We start from the raw sequence: 16783 nt of genomic DNA, 5'->3' as shown, positions 1-16783 counted from the left end.
TTCAATCCCTCCAATTAGATTTCCACTTCTGCCACAGTTCAAAAAGGCTCTTATCAAAGTCACTAAAAACATCCTCTGTGATTGTGACAAAGTTAAACTATCCCTCCTTGTCCTTTTTTGATCTGTCTGTAGCTTTTGACACGGTTGACCCCGGCATCCTCTTCCAATGCCTCTTAACCTTTGTCCAGCTGGGTGGGACTGCTCTCACCTAGCTCCATTCTTATCTATCTAATTATAGACATTGTCTGTACCTTTAAGACTTGATTACCTATAAAGACTCGCATTCCAACCATTATTTTGTACATTAAGTTTGTGTCTTTATATTCCCTGTTTGTGAACTGAAATCCCATTCACCTGATGAAGGAGCAGTGCTCCGAAAGCTAGTGGCTTTTGCTACCAAATAAACCTGTTGGACTTTAACCTGGTGTTGTGAGACTTCTTACTCTCTGACCTACACAGACTCCCAGTCAAACAATGCCTCAATTTTGAAATTCTCATCCTCATTTTCAAATCCCTCCATGGCCTTGTCCATCCTTTACACTAAAGCTGCTAAATAAATACAATTTACTGTTGTTGTGATGCCATCAATTTGATACATCAAAAGAAAGCCCTCCTTGAGTACATTTTCAGTCCTCTCAATCAGTATGGGACCTTGGCATTTTGCAATACTTTGTTATACATTAATTTATTCTCAGGAGGCTCTGAGCAAGGCTAGAATTTAATACCTGCCTCCTCAAATGAGGAGCTGGCTGGACACATTTGTGGACAATTATTAGTCAACCATGTTGGTAGGAGCTGCTCTAGTGTTGTACCTGCCCTGGGAGTGTTTGATAGGCAGTGTAGCGGGAGCTTTAGCTTGTATCTAACCCCATACTCTACCTGCCCTGGCAGTGTTTGATGAGTCATGATGTGGAGATGCCGGCGTTGGACTGGGGTAAACACAGTAAGAAGTTTAACAACACCAGGTTAAAGTCCAACAGGTTTATTTGGTAGCAAAAGCCACACCTGGCTTTTGCTACCAAATAAACCTGTTGGACTTTAACCTGTTGTTAAACTTCTTACTGTGTTTGATGAGCACAGTAAAAAGTCTCACAACACCAGGTTAAAGTCCAACAGGTTTATTTGGCAGCACTAGCTTTCGGAGTCTCAAGCTCCTTCATCAGGTGAGTGAGGACTTGTGTTCACAAACAGGGCATATAAAGACACAAACTCAATTTACAAGATAATGGTTGGAATGCGAGTTTTTACAGGTAATCAAGTCTTAAAGGTACAGACAATGTGAGTGGAGAGAGGGTTAAGCACAGGTTAAAGAGATGTTTAATGTCTCTAGCCAGGACAGTTAGTGAGAGTTTGCAAGCCCAGGCAAGTCATGGGGGTTACAGATAGTGTGACATGAACCCAAGATCCCGGTTGAGGCCGTCCTCATGTGTGCAGAACTTGGCTATCAGTTTCTGCTCAGCGATTCTGCGTTGTCGTGTGTCGTGAAGGCCGCCTTGGAGAACGCTTACCCGAAAATCAGAGGCTGAATGCCCGTGACTGCTGAAGTGTTCCCTGACTGGAAGGAAACACTCCTGTCTGGTGATTGTTGAGCGGTGTTCATTCATTCGTTGTCGTAGCGTCTGCATGGTCTCCCCAATGTACCATGCCTCGGGACATCCTTTCCTGCAGCGTATCAGGTAGACAACGTTGGCCGAGTCACAAGAGTATGTACCGTGTACCTGGTGGATGTGTTCTCACGTGAGATGAAGGCGTCCGTGTTGATGATCCGGCACGTCTTGCAGAGGTTGCTGTGGCAGAGTTGTGTGATGTCGTGTCACTGTTCTCCTGAAGGCTGGGTAGTTTGCTACGGACAATGGTCTGTTTGAGGTTGTACGGTTGTTGAAGGCAAGAAGTGGGGGTGTGGGGATGGCCTTGGAGAGATGTTCGTCTTCATCAATAACATGTTGAAGGCTCCAGAGAAGGTGTTGTAGCTTCTCCACTCGGGGAAGTACTGGACTTCAAAGGGTATTCTGTCTGCTGTGTCCCGTGTTTGTCTTCTGAGGAGGTCGGTGCGGTTTTTCGCTGTGGCACGTCGGAACTGTCGATCGATGAGTCGAGCGCCATATCCTGTTCTTATGACAATCATTGTTCTTTGACAATCATTGAAACAACTATATGGTGACATCAACAAGTTCCATGCCACCATCAGACTCACCATGGACTACTCTCCAGAATCGGTTGCATTCTTGGACACACGCATCTCCATCAAGGAGGTCTCCATCACTTTACCGCAAGCCCACGGATAACCTCACGATGCTCCACTTCTCCAGCTTCCACCCTAAACACGTTAAAGAAGCCATCCCCTACGGACAAGCCCTCCGTATATACAGGATCTGCTCAGATGAGGAGGGTCGCAACAGACACCTACAGAGGCTGAAAGACACCCTCATAAGAACAGGATATGGCGCTCGACTCATCAATCGACAGTTCCGACGTGCCACAGCGAAAAACTGCAGTGACCTCCTCAGAAGACAAACACGGGACAAGGCAGACAGAGTACCCTTCGTCATCCAGTACTTCCCCGGAGCGGAGAAGCTACGACATCTTCTCCAGAGCCTTCAACATGTCATTGATGAAGACGAACATCTCGCAAAGGCCATCTCCACACCCCCACTTCTTGCCTTCAAACAACCGCACAACCTCAAACAGACCATTGCCCGCAGCAAACTACCAAGCCTTCAGGAGAACAGTGACCACGATATCACACAACCCTGCCACAGTAACCTCTGCAAGACGTGCCGGATCATCTACACGGATGCCATCATCTCACGTGAGAACACTATCTGCCAGGTACACGGTACATACTCTTGTGACTCGGCCAACTTTGTCTACCTGATACGCTGCAGGAAAGGATGTCCCGAGGCATGCTACATTGGGGAGACCATGCAGACGCTACGACAACGAATGAATGAACACCGCATGACAATCACCAGGCAGGAGTGTTCCCTTCCTGTTGGGGAACACTTCAGCAGTCACAGGCATTCAGCCTCTGATCTTCGGGTAAGCGTTCTCCAAGGCGGCCTTCACGACACACGACAACGCAGAATCACTGAGCAGAAACTGATAGCCAAGTTCCACATACATGCGGACAGCCTCAACCGGATCTTGGATTCATGTCACACTATCTGTAAGCCCCACGACTTGCCTGGGCTTGCAAAATCTCAGTAACTGTCCTGGCTGGAGACAATAAACACCTCTTTAACCTGTGCTTAACCCTCTCTCCACTCACCCTGTCTGTACCTTTAAGACTTGATTACCTGTAAAGACTCGCATTCCAACCATTATCTTGTAAATTGAGTTTGTGTCTTTATATGCCCTGTTTGAGAACACAAGTCCTCACTCACCTGAAGAAGGAGCTTGAGGCTCCGAAAGCTAGTGCTACCAAATAAACCTGTTGGACTTTAACCTGGTGTTGTGAGACTTCTTACTGTGCTTACCCCAGTCCAATGCCAGCATCTCCACATCAGTGTTTGCTGGGACATTGTAAAGGGAGCTTTACTCTGTAACTAACCCTGTGCTGTAGATGCCCTAGAAAGGTTTGATATCCACACTGAAATATAAAATGCAAAAATTCCTTTTGAAATAAAGCTCCAGTAAATATTTTTTTGTTTCTTGAATTATTTATATTATATGGATTGAGTTGCAACAAATATAACAGTGAGCAAGGGAGAGAGTATTCAACCCTTGCTGCCATCTCAATCCAGACTCTGAATCCCTGCAGCGTTCCTGGCTGGAGTCATGGGAATCCAGGAGTCCCATTCTCAGAGAACTGGTCATTGGCGCCACCTGCTGCCAGAGTATAATGGTGAGTGAGGACCTGTGTTCACAAACAGGGCATATAAAGACACAAAATCAACTTACAAGATAATGGTTGGAATGTGAGTCTTTACAGGTAATCAAGTCTTAAAGGTACAGACAGTGTGAGTGGAGAGAGGACCAAGCACAGGTTAAAGAGGTGTTTATTGTCTCCAGCCAGGACAGTCAGTGAGATTTTGCAAGCCCAGGCAAGTCATGGGGGTTACAGATAGTGTGACATGAACCCAAGATCCAGTTGAGGCCGTCCTCATGTGTGCGGAACTTGGCTATCAGTTTCTGCTCAGTGATTCTGCGTTGTCGTGTGTCGTGAAGGCCGGCTTGGAAAACGCTTACCCGAAGATCAGAGGCTGAATGCCTGTGACTGCTGAAGTGTTCCCTGACTGGAAGGGAACACTCCTGCCTGGTGATTGTCACGCGGTATTCATTCATTCGTTGTCGTAGCGTCTGCATGGTCTCCCCAATGTACCATGCCTCGGGACATCCTTTCCTGCAGCGTATCAGGTAGACAACGTTGGCCGAGTCGCAAGAGTATGTACCGTGTACCTGGTGGATGGTGTTCTCACGTATGATGATGGCATCCGTGTTGATGATCCGGCACGTCTTGCAGAGGTTGCTGTGGCAGGGTTGTGTGGTGTCGTGGTCACTGTTCTCCTGAAGGCTTGGTAGTTTGCTGCGGACAATGGTCTGTTTGAGGTTGTGTGGTTGTTTGAAGGCAAGAAGTGGGGGTGTGGGGATGGCCTTTGCGAGATGTTCGTCTTCATCGATGACATGTTGAAGGCTCCGGAGAAGATGTCGTTGCTTCTCTGCTCCGGGGAAATACTGGACGATGAAGGATACTCTGTCCGCCGTGTCCCGTGTTTGTCTTCTGAGGTGGTCACTGCGGTTTTTCGCTATGGCATGTTGGAACTGTCGATCGATGAGTCGAGCGCCATATCCTGTTCTTATGAGGGCATCTTTCAGCCTCTGTAGGTGTCTGTTGCAATCCTCCTCATCTGAGCAGATCTTGTGTATACGGAGGGCTTGTCCATAGGAGATGGCTTCTTTAATGTGTTTAGGGTGGAAGCTAGAGAAGTGGAGCATCGTGAGGTTATCCATGGGCTTGCGGTATAGTGATGTGCTGAGGTGACCGTCCTTGATGGAGATGCGTGTGTCCAAGAATGCAACCGATTCTGGAGAGTAGTCCATGGTGAGTCTGATGGTGGCATGGAACTTGTTGATGTCATCATATAGTTGTTTCAATGATTGTTCGCCATGAGTCCAAAGGAAGAAAATGTCATTGATGTACCTAGTGTACAGCATCGGTTGAAGGTCCTGTGCGATGAAGAGGTTTTGTTCGAACAAGATTGTTCATCATGGCTGGAGACAATACACACCTCTTTAACCTGTGCTTGGCCCTCTCTCCACTCACGTTGTCTGTACCTTTAAGACTTGATTACCTGTAAAGACTCGCATTCCAACCATTATCTTGTAAATTGAGTTTGTGTCTTTATATGCCCTGTTTGTGAACACAGGTCCTCACTCACCTGATGAAGGTGCTTGAGACTCCGAAAGCTAGTGCTGCCAAATAAACCTGTTGGACTTTAACCTGGTGTTGTGAGACCTCTTACTGTGCTTACCCCAGTCCAACGCCGGCATCTCCACATCAGAGTATAATGGTGCAGTAGTTTGTTGCCGAGCCAGGGTTGTCAATGAACATGTGAATAGTCTTGCATGGCAGCAACAATTAAATTAACTTTCTCATATTGCCATGAGGTTTTTATAATGAAATCCATTTTGATCTGTTCTTGGGATGTTGGCATCGCCGGCAAGGCTAGAATTTATTGCCCATCCTGAATTGCCCACAAGAAGGTGAATCACTATAGCCCATGCAGTTATGGTACACCCACATTGCTGCTATGTACAGGGCTCCAGAATTTTGACCCAGCAATGACGAAGGAACAGCAATATAGCTCCAAGTCAAGATGGCGTAAATCATTAACATGAGGTGGTGTTGGCATTTTACCCTAAGAATACAGTTGAGTAAAAGAACTACAGAGATTTGGTACTCTGAAAGAGGCTATTCAGCCCACGTCTTTCCAAACCTTTGCTAGACCTATCATTATCTAATTTCACTGTTGGACTCTCCCCCAACAGCTCTATATCAGTCACAAACTAATCCCACTTTTTCATATTTTCTCCATAACCCTGTATGAATCCCAAACTAATCACACTGTTTCACTCTCTCCCAATAGTCTTGTACCAATCACAAACTAATCCCACTATCCAGCTCTCTCCCCATAGCCCTGTAATAATCTTCCGCACTTTCCCCTTAACCCCCTACCTTCCTCAGCATCATAGAATCATACAATGCAGAAGAGGCCCTTCGGCCCATCGTATCTGCACCAACATGCGAGAAATTCCCACCTAATCCCATTTACCAGCACTTGGTCCATAGCCTTGAATGTTATGGCGTGCCAAGTACACATCCAGGTACTTTTTAAAAGATGTGAGGCAACCCGTCTCTACCACCCTCCCAAGCAGCGCATTCCAGACCATCACCAACCTCTGGGTAAAATAGTTTTTCCTCACGTTGCCCAAACCTCCTGCCCCTCACCTTGAACCTCTGCCCCTTTGTGACTGATCCTTCAACTAAGGGGGACAGCTGCTCCCTATTCACTCTGTCCATGTCCCTCATAATCTTGTACACATCATATATTTATCAAATGCTCCTTTAAAAGATACAATGATCTCTGTCTCAACCCCTCGTGATAAATCATTCCATGCTCTAACAACCTATTTAAGAAAATACATTTCTCCTAACCTCACTCTGATGATCCATCACCACTGACTCCCCACACAGAGAAAACAGTAATTTCTCTATTCATTCTGTCAAAATCTTTCTTAAAATCTCTATTAAATCTCCTCTGAGCCTTCTGTACCCCAATGCGGGAACAGTCCCAGTGTCTCCAATCTCTTCATGTAACTCTAGTTTCCCATTGCTGAAATCATCCTGGTGAAACTATCCGCTATTGATGATTTTAATGTCCTTAATATAATGGATTCCCAGAACTACACACAGTTTCTACCATGGGCTAACTGATAGTTTGCACATCCCACAATGCATTTACATGTCCCTATTGTAGACTATATCAATCTCAATCAGTCAGAACAAATCCAATTTTAGAGCGTGCCCTCATAACACAGATTCATAATAAATGCCCAGGTGGTGGAATATTTCTTGTCATTCTATAACACCTCCAAAACATCAGCATGCTAATGCATATATTATAATTGAACATTCTCCTCCGTGACTCAGGGTTGCTGTAATGGGCTAAAGACTCACCGCTTATATCACGAACGATTGCTTGCTGACGCAGGACCTTCACATCTGGGGGGCCTTTCTCTGGAAAACATTGAAGTTAATCACCTGTTACTGCAATTACACAGGAAGTAACCAAAAGTAAGATTGTTCTCTTTCACAACAGATGCATTAATGCAGTGTCTTTTGAGTATGGGAGTCAGCACCTTCGGGGAGTGAGAGTCAGCACGTTCAGGAAAGGGGAAAGAGAGTCAGCACCTTCTGGGGAGATGAAGAGAGAATCAACACCTTCAGAGAAGTGGGGAGAGAGTCAGCACCTTCAGGACAGGAGGGAGAGTCAGCACCTTCAGGGGAGGGGGAGAGAGAGTCAGCACCTTCAGGGGAGGGGGAGAGTCAGCACCTTCAGGGGAGGCAGAGAAAGATTCAGCACCTTCAGGACAGGAGGGAGAGTCAGCACCTTCAGTGGAGGGGGAGAGAGAGTCAGCACCTTCAGTGGAGGGGGGGAGAGAGTCAGCACCTTCAGGACAGGAGGGAGAGTCAGCACCTTCAGTGGAGGGGGAGAGAGAGTCAGCACCTTCAGTGGAGGGGGGGAGAGAGTCAGCACCTTCAGTGGAGGGGGGGAGAGAATCAGCACCTTCAGTGGAGGGGGAGAGAGAGTCAGCACCTTCAGTGGAGGGGGAGAGAGAGTCAGCACCTTCAGTGGAGGGGGAGAGAGAATCAGCACCTTCAGTGGAGGGGGAGAGAGAGTCTGCACCTTCAGTGGAGGGGGAGAGAGAGTCAGCACCTTCAGGGGAGGGGGAGAGAGAGTCAGCACCTTCAGGGGAGGGGGAGAGAGAATCAGCACCTTCAGGGGAGGGGGAGAGAGAGTCAGCACCTTCAGTGGAGGGGGAGAGAGAATCAGCACCTTCAGTGGAGGGGGAGAGAGAGTCTGCACCTTCAGTGGAGGGGGAGAGAGAGTCAGCACCTTCAGGGGAGGGGGAGAGAGAGTCAGCACCTTCAGGGGAGGGGGAGAGAGAGTCAGCACCTTCAGGGGAGGGGGAGAGAGAGTCAGCACCTTCAGGGGAGCGGGAGAGAGAGTCAGCACCTTCAGGGGAGGGGGAGAAAGAGTCAGCACCTTCAGGGGAGGGGAGAAAGCGTCTGCACCTACAGGGCAGGGGTAAATGAGGAATGGTATGGTCACAGTAACTGCAGGATGATTTTCCAGGGCTGAGTTACCGCTCATGTCTCTGATCATAGCTTGTTTACGCAGAATCTTCGACTCCTGAAGTCTTTTCTCTGCAACAGAAAAGTATGAAAAATTGAACTTTATAATGATTTATCAGTTGAATATTTAAATGAGAGCTATCACATAACAACTTAAACTGGAACAGGAATAGGCTGTGCAGCCCTTGAGCTGCTCATTCAATAAAATCATGGCTGATCCACTGCATCAACTCCACTTTCTCACAAGATCCCCATATCATTTGATTCCCATAGTACCCAAAAATCGACTAATCTCAGTCTTGATACTTATCAACCGAGCTTCCTCAGCCCTTTGGGAACAGAATTCTTTATCACAGTCTCTCAAAGATACAATAAAAACTTTATTATCTGGTGAATAAATGGTGCCGGTTAATCAACAATGCTGATAAACAGAGTTCCATTTCCCAATGGAATACAGCGCAATACGTGTAGCATGAACTAATATGCAAATACTTGAGAAGTAAAGAACTGTATTCATTTTACGTTGCATCTTTGACAGAATATTAAAACGTAAGTTAAAGTACAAAACAAAATGATGCAGTATACAGGTACAGGTTCCAGATAACTTTGTAATAGCCTCTGGTTGGTAAAGAACTGCAGTTGGTATAGAGTGCTGGAACACACAAATTTTACTGTGTGTAACTAGTTGAACCAAATATGTCTGTGGGGAACAGTTCGACCCCACTGAACAGATTCCCAGGTTTATCCCAAATAGGAAAGAGGCCATTCAGCCCATCACGTCTGCACTGGTCAAAAAAGAGAAAAAGCAAACTAGCCGCTCATTTTAATCCCATTTCCCAGCACCTGGTTTGTAGCCTGTACAATATTACACAATTTTTCTGTAATCACACATCAAAATGAGAGAATACATATTTACGAAGCAGAAACCAAGCTTAAACTGAACAAGACCAGTCAGGGAGAGAAATAGACATATGGAGAGATGAAGAGAGCGCAAGGAGGAGAGATAGAGAAAGGTAAAGAGAGAGAAAGAGAGAGAGCAAGAAATGAGAGAGACAGCAAAAAAGTGGCAGCACCCAGGCCTCTGTTGCCTCAACCTCTGATACCAGTCTCCCTAGCCCTGATACCCCCATCTCTCTGACACTTCCTGACCATACCGCCATGACCCCCCCCCCTCCCTGACCCCAGTACCTCTGCCCCATCTCTTTTCTCCCACAACCCCCAGTCCCCTTATCACTCTGCCCCGCACCCCCTCATTTCATGCCCCTTCCCCCAAGCTTCACCTTTGCGTAGAGTGGGTCTTCGGCGTTTCTTGTTCAGTCCATCCTCCATGTCAGTGTCAGGTGAAGCCATATCTTTGCCATCTGCAGTTTCCTCACCATTCTTTCTCTCTCCTTCCATGTCCTCTACCTTCACTGCAGTGAGAAGCTCCTGGTTGCTCTTACTCTGCAGGTCTTCCATCTTCACCTTTGTTTTATTATGCTCAGTGCTGATTTCCAAGTCTGTTCCAAGTGATTGTCTGGTTTTCAATGTCAGATCAGCACATTCAGTCTGAGTGTCCTGCAGAGAAAACACCTGGTGGTGAATTCATCATCACCCTACTCACATGGGCAAAGCCCATCAGCTTCACAAAGCAGTAGCCACAGGGCCTCAGCTCGCCCAGGAGTGGAAGCAGCAAACAATATTTAAAGGTCATTCAGTCCATCAAATCTGCTCTCTCATAGTGGGTGCATGTTCTACTCTGTCTCAGACACCGTGAACAGAATTTTCCCATCCCGCCCGCCACAGGAATCGTAGCAGGCGGGACAGGAACATGCAAAGGTCTGTTGACCTTGGGTGTGATTTTCTAGTCTTGGAGCAAGCGAAGCTGGAAAGGCCCACCCCATATTTCCCAAAGATTGTAGGTGATGATCTGCTCTTTGCTCAGAGATGGAAAGGAATGGTGGATTATCAGAACCAAAATGTATTAAAAAAATAATAAGTGTTCAGAGTTTTTGTGTCAGGACACAAATCCAGCCAACCATGAATTAACAGGGACAATAAAACAAATCACAAATTTTTGTCCATTCCTGGCACTGTAATTGGAACTGTGTTCCACTAATGTTCTCTTTCCTTTTCCTGTTTACCACACAATTACAATTAAAATTCTAAATGCTGACTACATGCATGGGAAACGTGGGGTTCAGCATTGGCAGAAGTTTTTCATTCAAAGCCGCCATCAGCTGATTATAAAGTAGCCTCCTGCTTAAACAGGGAGGCTCTGCATCATTGCCACCATTTTCCTGCCCAACAACATCACCACAAGCAGGGGAGTCAGTGGCATGGTGGTATTGTCGTTGGACTAGGAATCCAGAGACCCAGGGTAATGCTCTGGGGACCTGGGTTCAAATCCTACCACAGCAGAATGTGAAATTTAGATTCAATAAAAAAATCTGGGATTAAAAGTCTAACGATGACCATGAAACCATTGTCAATTGTTGTAAAAATGCATCTGATTCATTAATGTCCTTTAGAGAAGGAATCTGTCATCCTTATCTAGCCAGGCCACAATGTGACTCCAGATCCACAGCAGTGTGGTTGTCTCTTAAATGCCCTGAGGAATGCAGCGACACCTGAACTGAATAAATTTTTTAAAGTTCTCACAAGAGCACTTGTTTCTCTCACAGCTGCTGCATGCTCTACCTTAGACAGCAACCCAGCCATTTAATCTCCCAAGGGAATATTGTGGATAAATACTCACCGATCCTTAAAAGGAATTAAGGAAATATCCCAAAATATTTGCTTTTTAAAAGTAAACTTCACTTGTAAATATTTTGCAGTATATTGGTTTTGCCTTATTCATGTGTGCATCATTGATATTTGTTGAGATTTGCTTAGAGAACTATATGTATTGGCACACCTAATGATGGGATGGGCATGCATTGGTGATTACAGGAGAATTAGGGACATTTCCTTTTTTGTGGAAGAAACAATATTGTGTGTTTTGTTCATTTTTTATTGAATGTTTAGTATCCAGTGTTGTACTCGTTACTCAATGGGACATGGCTGAACTTGCAGGCTCATCTGGCACTCCCTTAAGTGCATTGTAAAGGAGATTGTCCAAGATCACTCACAGTGGTGGTAACTGAAATATGGTGGATTCAAAGTCATGTAAGGTAGCTGCCAACCTACACTCTAAGATGGATACCAGAATTGAGGCCCCCCACTTTCTCATCTTGACTGACTGTCCTTACTACAGCCACTCCCCATCAAACCCAGGAGGCTCTTCCCAATTCACTCCTCCGTGCCCCCAACCCTCCCATCTGTCCTCCTCTTGATCTCTCCTCCATTTCTCCATGCCCCCTTACCCCACTCCACAAACCCCATCCCCATCACCTTTGCTGATCCCAGGTCTCCATGCAAGCTGCCATTCTCCTGTTCTCCTTCCTTGTCCCAAAATCCCCCTATTGTTTCCTCCAACACTGGAAGTCAATTTTAATGGACCAATTGTGGAGTAAATTATGATCAGAATAAGAGAGACTTTGGAAGAGGTGCCAATCAGATATTCCTGAGTACCGCTACTGTCAGTTTAAATGCAGCTTGGCAATCGGAGATTCCATGTAACAGGCAGAGTCAATTACAGATACATCTTGATCCAGTTAGAGTCAGGCACATCAGTGAAGTAATCTCCTGTTAGACATCTTTTGACACAGACATGTTTTGTACGCTCGATATCACTTCCCTTTGTTCTATCCAATGCAATAGACAAGGCTTGAGGGAGGGAGAGAAGGGGAAAAGAGAGTGAGGGTGGGGGGAGAGAGCAAGCAAAGGGAGAGAAAGCGAGGGAGGAGGAGAGCGAGGGAGGGGAGGAGAGCGAGGGAGGGGGTGGGAGAGCGAGGGAGGGGGTGGGAGAGCGAGGGAGGGGGTGGGAGAGCGAGGGAGGGGGTGGGAGAGCGAGGGAGGGGATGGGAGAGCGAGGGAGGGGGTGGGAGAGCGAGGGAGGAGATGGGAGAGCGAGGGAGGAGGTGGGAGAGCGAGGGAGCAGTGGGAGAGTGAGGGAGGGGGAGGTAGAGCAAGGGAGGGGGAGGTAGAGCGTGAGGGAGAGGGGAGGGAGAGTGCGAGGGAAGGGGGAGGGAGGGGGCGAGGCGGAGGGAGGGCGCAAAGGAGGGGGAAGGGAGGGAGCGAGGGAGGGGGTGGGAGGGAGCGAGGGAGGGGGAGGGAGGGAGCAAGGCGGGGGGAGGGAGCAAGGGAGGTGGGAGGGAGGGAGTGAGGGAGGTGGGAGGGAGGGAGCGAGGGGGAGGGAGGAAGCGAGGGGGGGAGGGAGGGAACGAAGAATGGGGAGGGAGGGAGCGAAGGGGGAGGGAGGGAGCGAGGGAGGGGGAGGGAGGGAGCAAGAGAGGATGGAGGATGGAGTGAGGGAGGAGTTAGGGAGGGAGGGTGGCGGGGAGGGAGAGAGCGAGGGAGGGGGAGGGGAGCGCAAGGGACAGGGAGGGGAGCGTGAGGGATGGGGAGGGAAGCGCGAGGGGCGGTGAGGAGGAGAGCGGGCGCCGGTGAGGGGGAGCGCGAGGGGCAGTGAGGGGGAGCGCGAGGGGCAGTGAGGGGGAGCGCGAGGGGCGGTGAGGGGGAGCGCGGGGGGCGGTGAGGGGGAGCGCGGGGGGTGGTGAGGGGGAGTGCGAGGGGCGGTGAGGGGGAGCACGGGGGGCGGTGCCAGGGGCAGGGGGACTGCCAGGGGCAGTGGGAGGGCCAGGGGCGGGGGGAGCGCCAGTGGCGGGGGGAGTGCCAGGGGCGGGGGAGCGCCACGGGCGGGGGAGCTCGAGGGGCGGGGGAGCTCGAGGGGCGGGGGAGCTCGAGGGGCGGGGGAGCTCGAAGGTCGGGGGAGCACAAGGTGCGGGGGAGCACAAGGGGCACGGGAGCTCGAAGGGCTGGGGGACCTCGAGGGTGGGGGAACGCTAGCTGCGGGGGAATGCGAAGGGCGGGGGGAGCGCGAGGCGTGGGGGGAGCGTGAGGGAGGAAAGGAGAGCTCAACAAATAGTGACAATGCAGCTCCAGATTAAGGGAGTGATATTGGTGAGGAGCTGTGGAAAGCCTAGCTGAGTGGTGTAAACACCATGGCTTCCCTGTGGCTTCAGTGTCCCTTGCACTGAAAGTATAGCATTCAAGTGGTAGTCCACCACATTTCAGCTCCAACCCTTGCCACCACCACGCTCCAATATTTAAAAAAAAGATGTTTCCAGTCCAATCCATGTGAATACAGAGAAGACAAGTGCAGTCAGCATCAAACAAGGGGGTAAACCCAGTCCTGTTCCAGCCCAACTCCAAACCTGCACTAACTGCTTCCTTCCACACTCATTCCACCCAATCTAATCCCAATGAATGTTCATCCTTGCTGATTCCCAACGATATGTACTCTCCCTTGTTGCCTTGTCGGATATCAGAACTGCAATAGTTTTTTTAACTTCATGGTACGTGAGCATTGTTGGTCAGGCCAGCATTATTACCCATCCCTAATTACCCTTGAGAAGGTGGTGATGATCTTCTTGATTACAACTGAGTGGTTTCCTAGGCCATTACACAGGGCAATTAAGAATTAAGTCCACGTATGTCCTATCATTGAGTACCTAACATCAAGCCCTCTAACTCTGATTCTCATGTCACCCTCTGATGGACCCTTTGCTCCTTGTTATTACTGAGTTACATTGAGTTCTCGTGGGATGCACTGAGCTTGGTCAGCTGTGAGGACATACCTTTATGATGGGAATCTCCCCACAGGAGCTTGCTGTAGATCACTGACCTCTGATGGAGAGAGAATGCTGACCTCGGGTTTAGCGGTGAGGCTTCCTTGCAAACCTGACTGGCTTTGAATGGGTTAAAATCAGGCCCATAGTACATGCAGCAACAAAGGGGGGAGAAGGTGAAGTGTTTGTACCTGCCAGACATTGTCCGAGAGGAGCTGTGTGTGGGTCAGCAGGTACTGCAGTGTCTCCAGCTTCTGTTCCAGGAGCTGCTCACGCTGTAAAGCTTCCTGCAACAGAGAACAAATCATCTCTACCGACCTGCTGCTGAGAAGGTTTCTGCGCAAACGCAAGCAGTCATGGGCCCATGGTAACCCTAGCAACACAAATTCACTGTCACAGGGCCCACGGTAACCCTAGCAACACACACTGTCCATGGAGCAAGTTCAAGACCAAACAAGGTCAGTCACATAAACTCACTGCTCCACCCAGTGAACCACCAGGAAAATAACAGGAGACATGGAAAAATGTAAAAACCCAATATAAATAAGATTCCTGCCATTGAATCACGACAGTGGCCACAGATAAGGAGAGGCACCACTGTTCATGCTGCCTTGCTGTAGGAAGCATAGATGCAGTGGTGTGGTAGCTCTAAAGATACAAGACAAACAACAGCACAGAAACCTTTGCTGCCCTGGTCAGGGATCAATGTGTGATCTACTGCCCCACCCATTGGGGAGACAGTCAGGTCGAAGAGGTGAAAGGAGAGGATCACGAGGTCTTTGGTTCAGTGCAGCAGAGCTCCAATCAGAGAATCTTTGAGCAACAACTAAACAATACTGGTCACTCCAGAGCCTGTCAGCTATCATCACTAAACACTGCAAATCCCAAATGATTGCATTTCTGGTGTTGATGGTGAACTGAGACAATCAGTGGAAAAATATAACCAAAACATGGTTGCAGCAGTGAAACATATATCGTCCATTTGGTACAGTCCATCCAATATCTCTGGAAAGTGTTGAAAAATAATGTGTTGCTTACCTGAAGATACTCTGCTAGCTGGTTTAGCTCCTGCGAGAAAGGATTCATGCAGTCAACTGAATGCTGAGGAAACACAAGAGGGAAATCAATATAGCATGTGACCAACATTTGAGAGTGAGTTACAAATGGGAACAAGACATCTGGGAGTGAGTTACAGACAGAAACCCAACATCTGGGAGTGAGTTACAGACAGAAACCCCAACATCTGGGAGTGAGTTACAGAGAGAAACCTGACGTCTGGGAATGAGTTACAGACAAGAACACGATATCTGGGAGTGAGTTACCGTCAGGAACCCGACATCTGGGGATGAGTTACAGACGGGAACCCAACTTTTGGGAGTGAGTTCCAGATGGGAAGCCAACATCTGGGAGTGAGCTACAGACAGGAACCAGACATCTGGGAGTGAATTACAAGCAAGAAACCAATATCTGAGAGTGAGTTATAGAGAGGAGCTAACATCTGGGAGTGAGTTATGGACAGGAAACTGACAACTGGTTACAGATGGCAAATGATATCTGAGAATGAGTTACAACAATAATTTATACTTATATAGCATCGTTAAAACTAATAAATATCCCAAGGCATTTCACAGGGATATTACAAAACAAAGTATAATACTGAGCCACGGAAGTACATATTAGGTCGGTTGATCAGATGGTTTTCAAAGAGGTAAGTTTTAAGGAATGTCTTAAAGGAAGAAAGTGAGGTACGGAGACAAAGAGGTATTCCAGAGGTGAGGACCTAGATTATTAAAGCACAGCCACTGATGGTGGAATGATTAAAGTAATTGATTCTCAAGAGGCCAGACTTAGTTGAGCGAAAATATCTTGAAGGTATATCTTGAGGCTGGAGGACATTACAAAGATAGCGAAGGGCAAGGTCATGAAGGGAGTTAAAATTATGATGAGGATCAAGATGTTGTCTTACCAAGAACCAATCTAGGTCAGCAAGCACAGGTGTGATAGATGATTTGAACTTAGTGAATGTGAAGACACAGGCAGAAGAGTTTTAGATGACTTTGGATGAAGTTTACGCAGGGTAGAATGTGGGAGACAATGGGCCAGATTTTACCATCAAGTTGCGCCCGTTTTTGGGCACGAAAACTTGGTAAAGTTGGTGTGAGGCGAGTAGCGTGATCCGCGACCACCTCTACGTCCGTTCCCCCTTTACCAAGGGCCTAAAATGGCCGCTGTCGGCATCGCATGCATTTAAATTGACTTAATGGGCGGGTGGGGGGAGGCAGGTCAGATCGAGCTCTGGTAGTGGAGGGGGAGGATGGAGGTGGGTCAGATGGCTCTCTGGTGGGGGGGGGGGAGGATGGAGGTGGGTCAGATGGCTCTCTGGTGGAGGGGGGGTCCGCAGCCACTCTGCATGTGATCGGTGAGGGGGAAGAGGGGGTCCGTTGCCACTCTGCGTGCAGACGGTGGGGGGGAAGGGGGGATAAAGGGGACAGTTATGTTGTAGGGTGGGGGCAATGTCTGTGGGGGCCAGGGGGAGGCATTATCCGGCCTGGGAGCGATGTGGCGGGGAGCATTTTTCTATTTTTATTATTGCGCATGCACAGTTGAAGGGTCCGATCGGAGCAGCAGGATCTCGGATGCAATAAGCCCCGCCCACAGGCTACTGCAGTGCGATTCAGAATCGCTGCCATTTTTTCAGGCAGAGGGTGTTTGGGGG

At 48.3% G+C, this 16783-nt stretch overlaps 1 protein-coding gene across 1 annotated transcript in view; it reads right to left on the bottom strand.

The window, feature by feature from the left end:
• The window catches only part of LOC144507499 (uncharacterized), a 60085-nt gene that overhangs the window by 27592 nt on the left and 15710 nt on the right, over positions 1–16783 (bottom strand). Inside the window, exons 5-9 of the mRNA XM_078234623.1 lie at positions 15106–15168; positions 14259–14354; positions 9637–9913; positions 8369–8428; positions 7178–7237 (exon numbers count right to left, since the gene is read on the bottom strand). Coding sequence (XP_078090749.1) covers positions 7178–7237; positions 8369–8428; positions 9637–9913; positions 14259–14354; positions 15106–15168 — 556 coding nt within the window. The remainder of the gene's footprint in view (positions 1–7177; positions 7238–8368; positions 8429–9636; positions 9914–14258; positions 14355–15105; positions 15169–16783) is intronic.

The sequence above is a fragment of the Mustelus asterias genome, chromosome 19 (genome assembly GCF_964213995.1).
Source record: "Mustelus asterias chromosome 19, sMusAst1.hap1.1, whole genome shotgun sequence".
Classification (NCBI taxonomy): Eukaryota; Metazoa; Chordata; class Chondrichthyes; order Carcharhiniformes; family Triakidae; genus Mustelus; species Mustelus asterias.
This window is presented reverse-complemented; position numbering and strand designations above follow the sequence as displayed.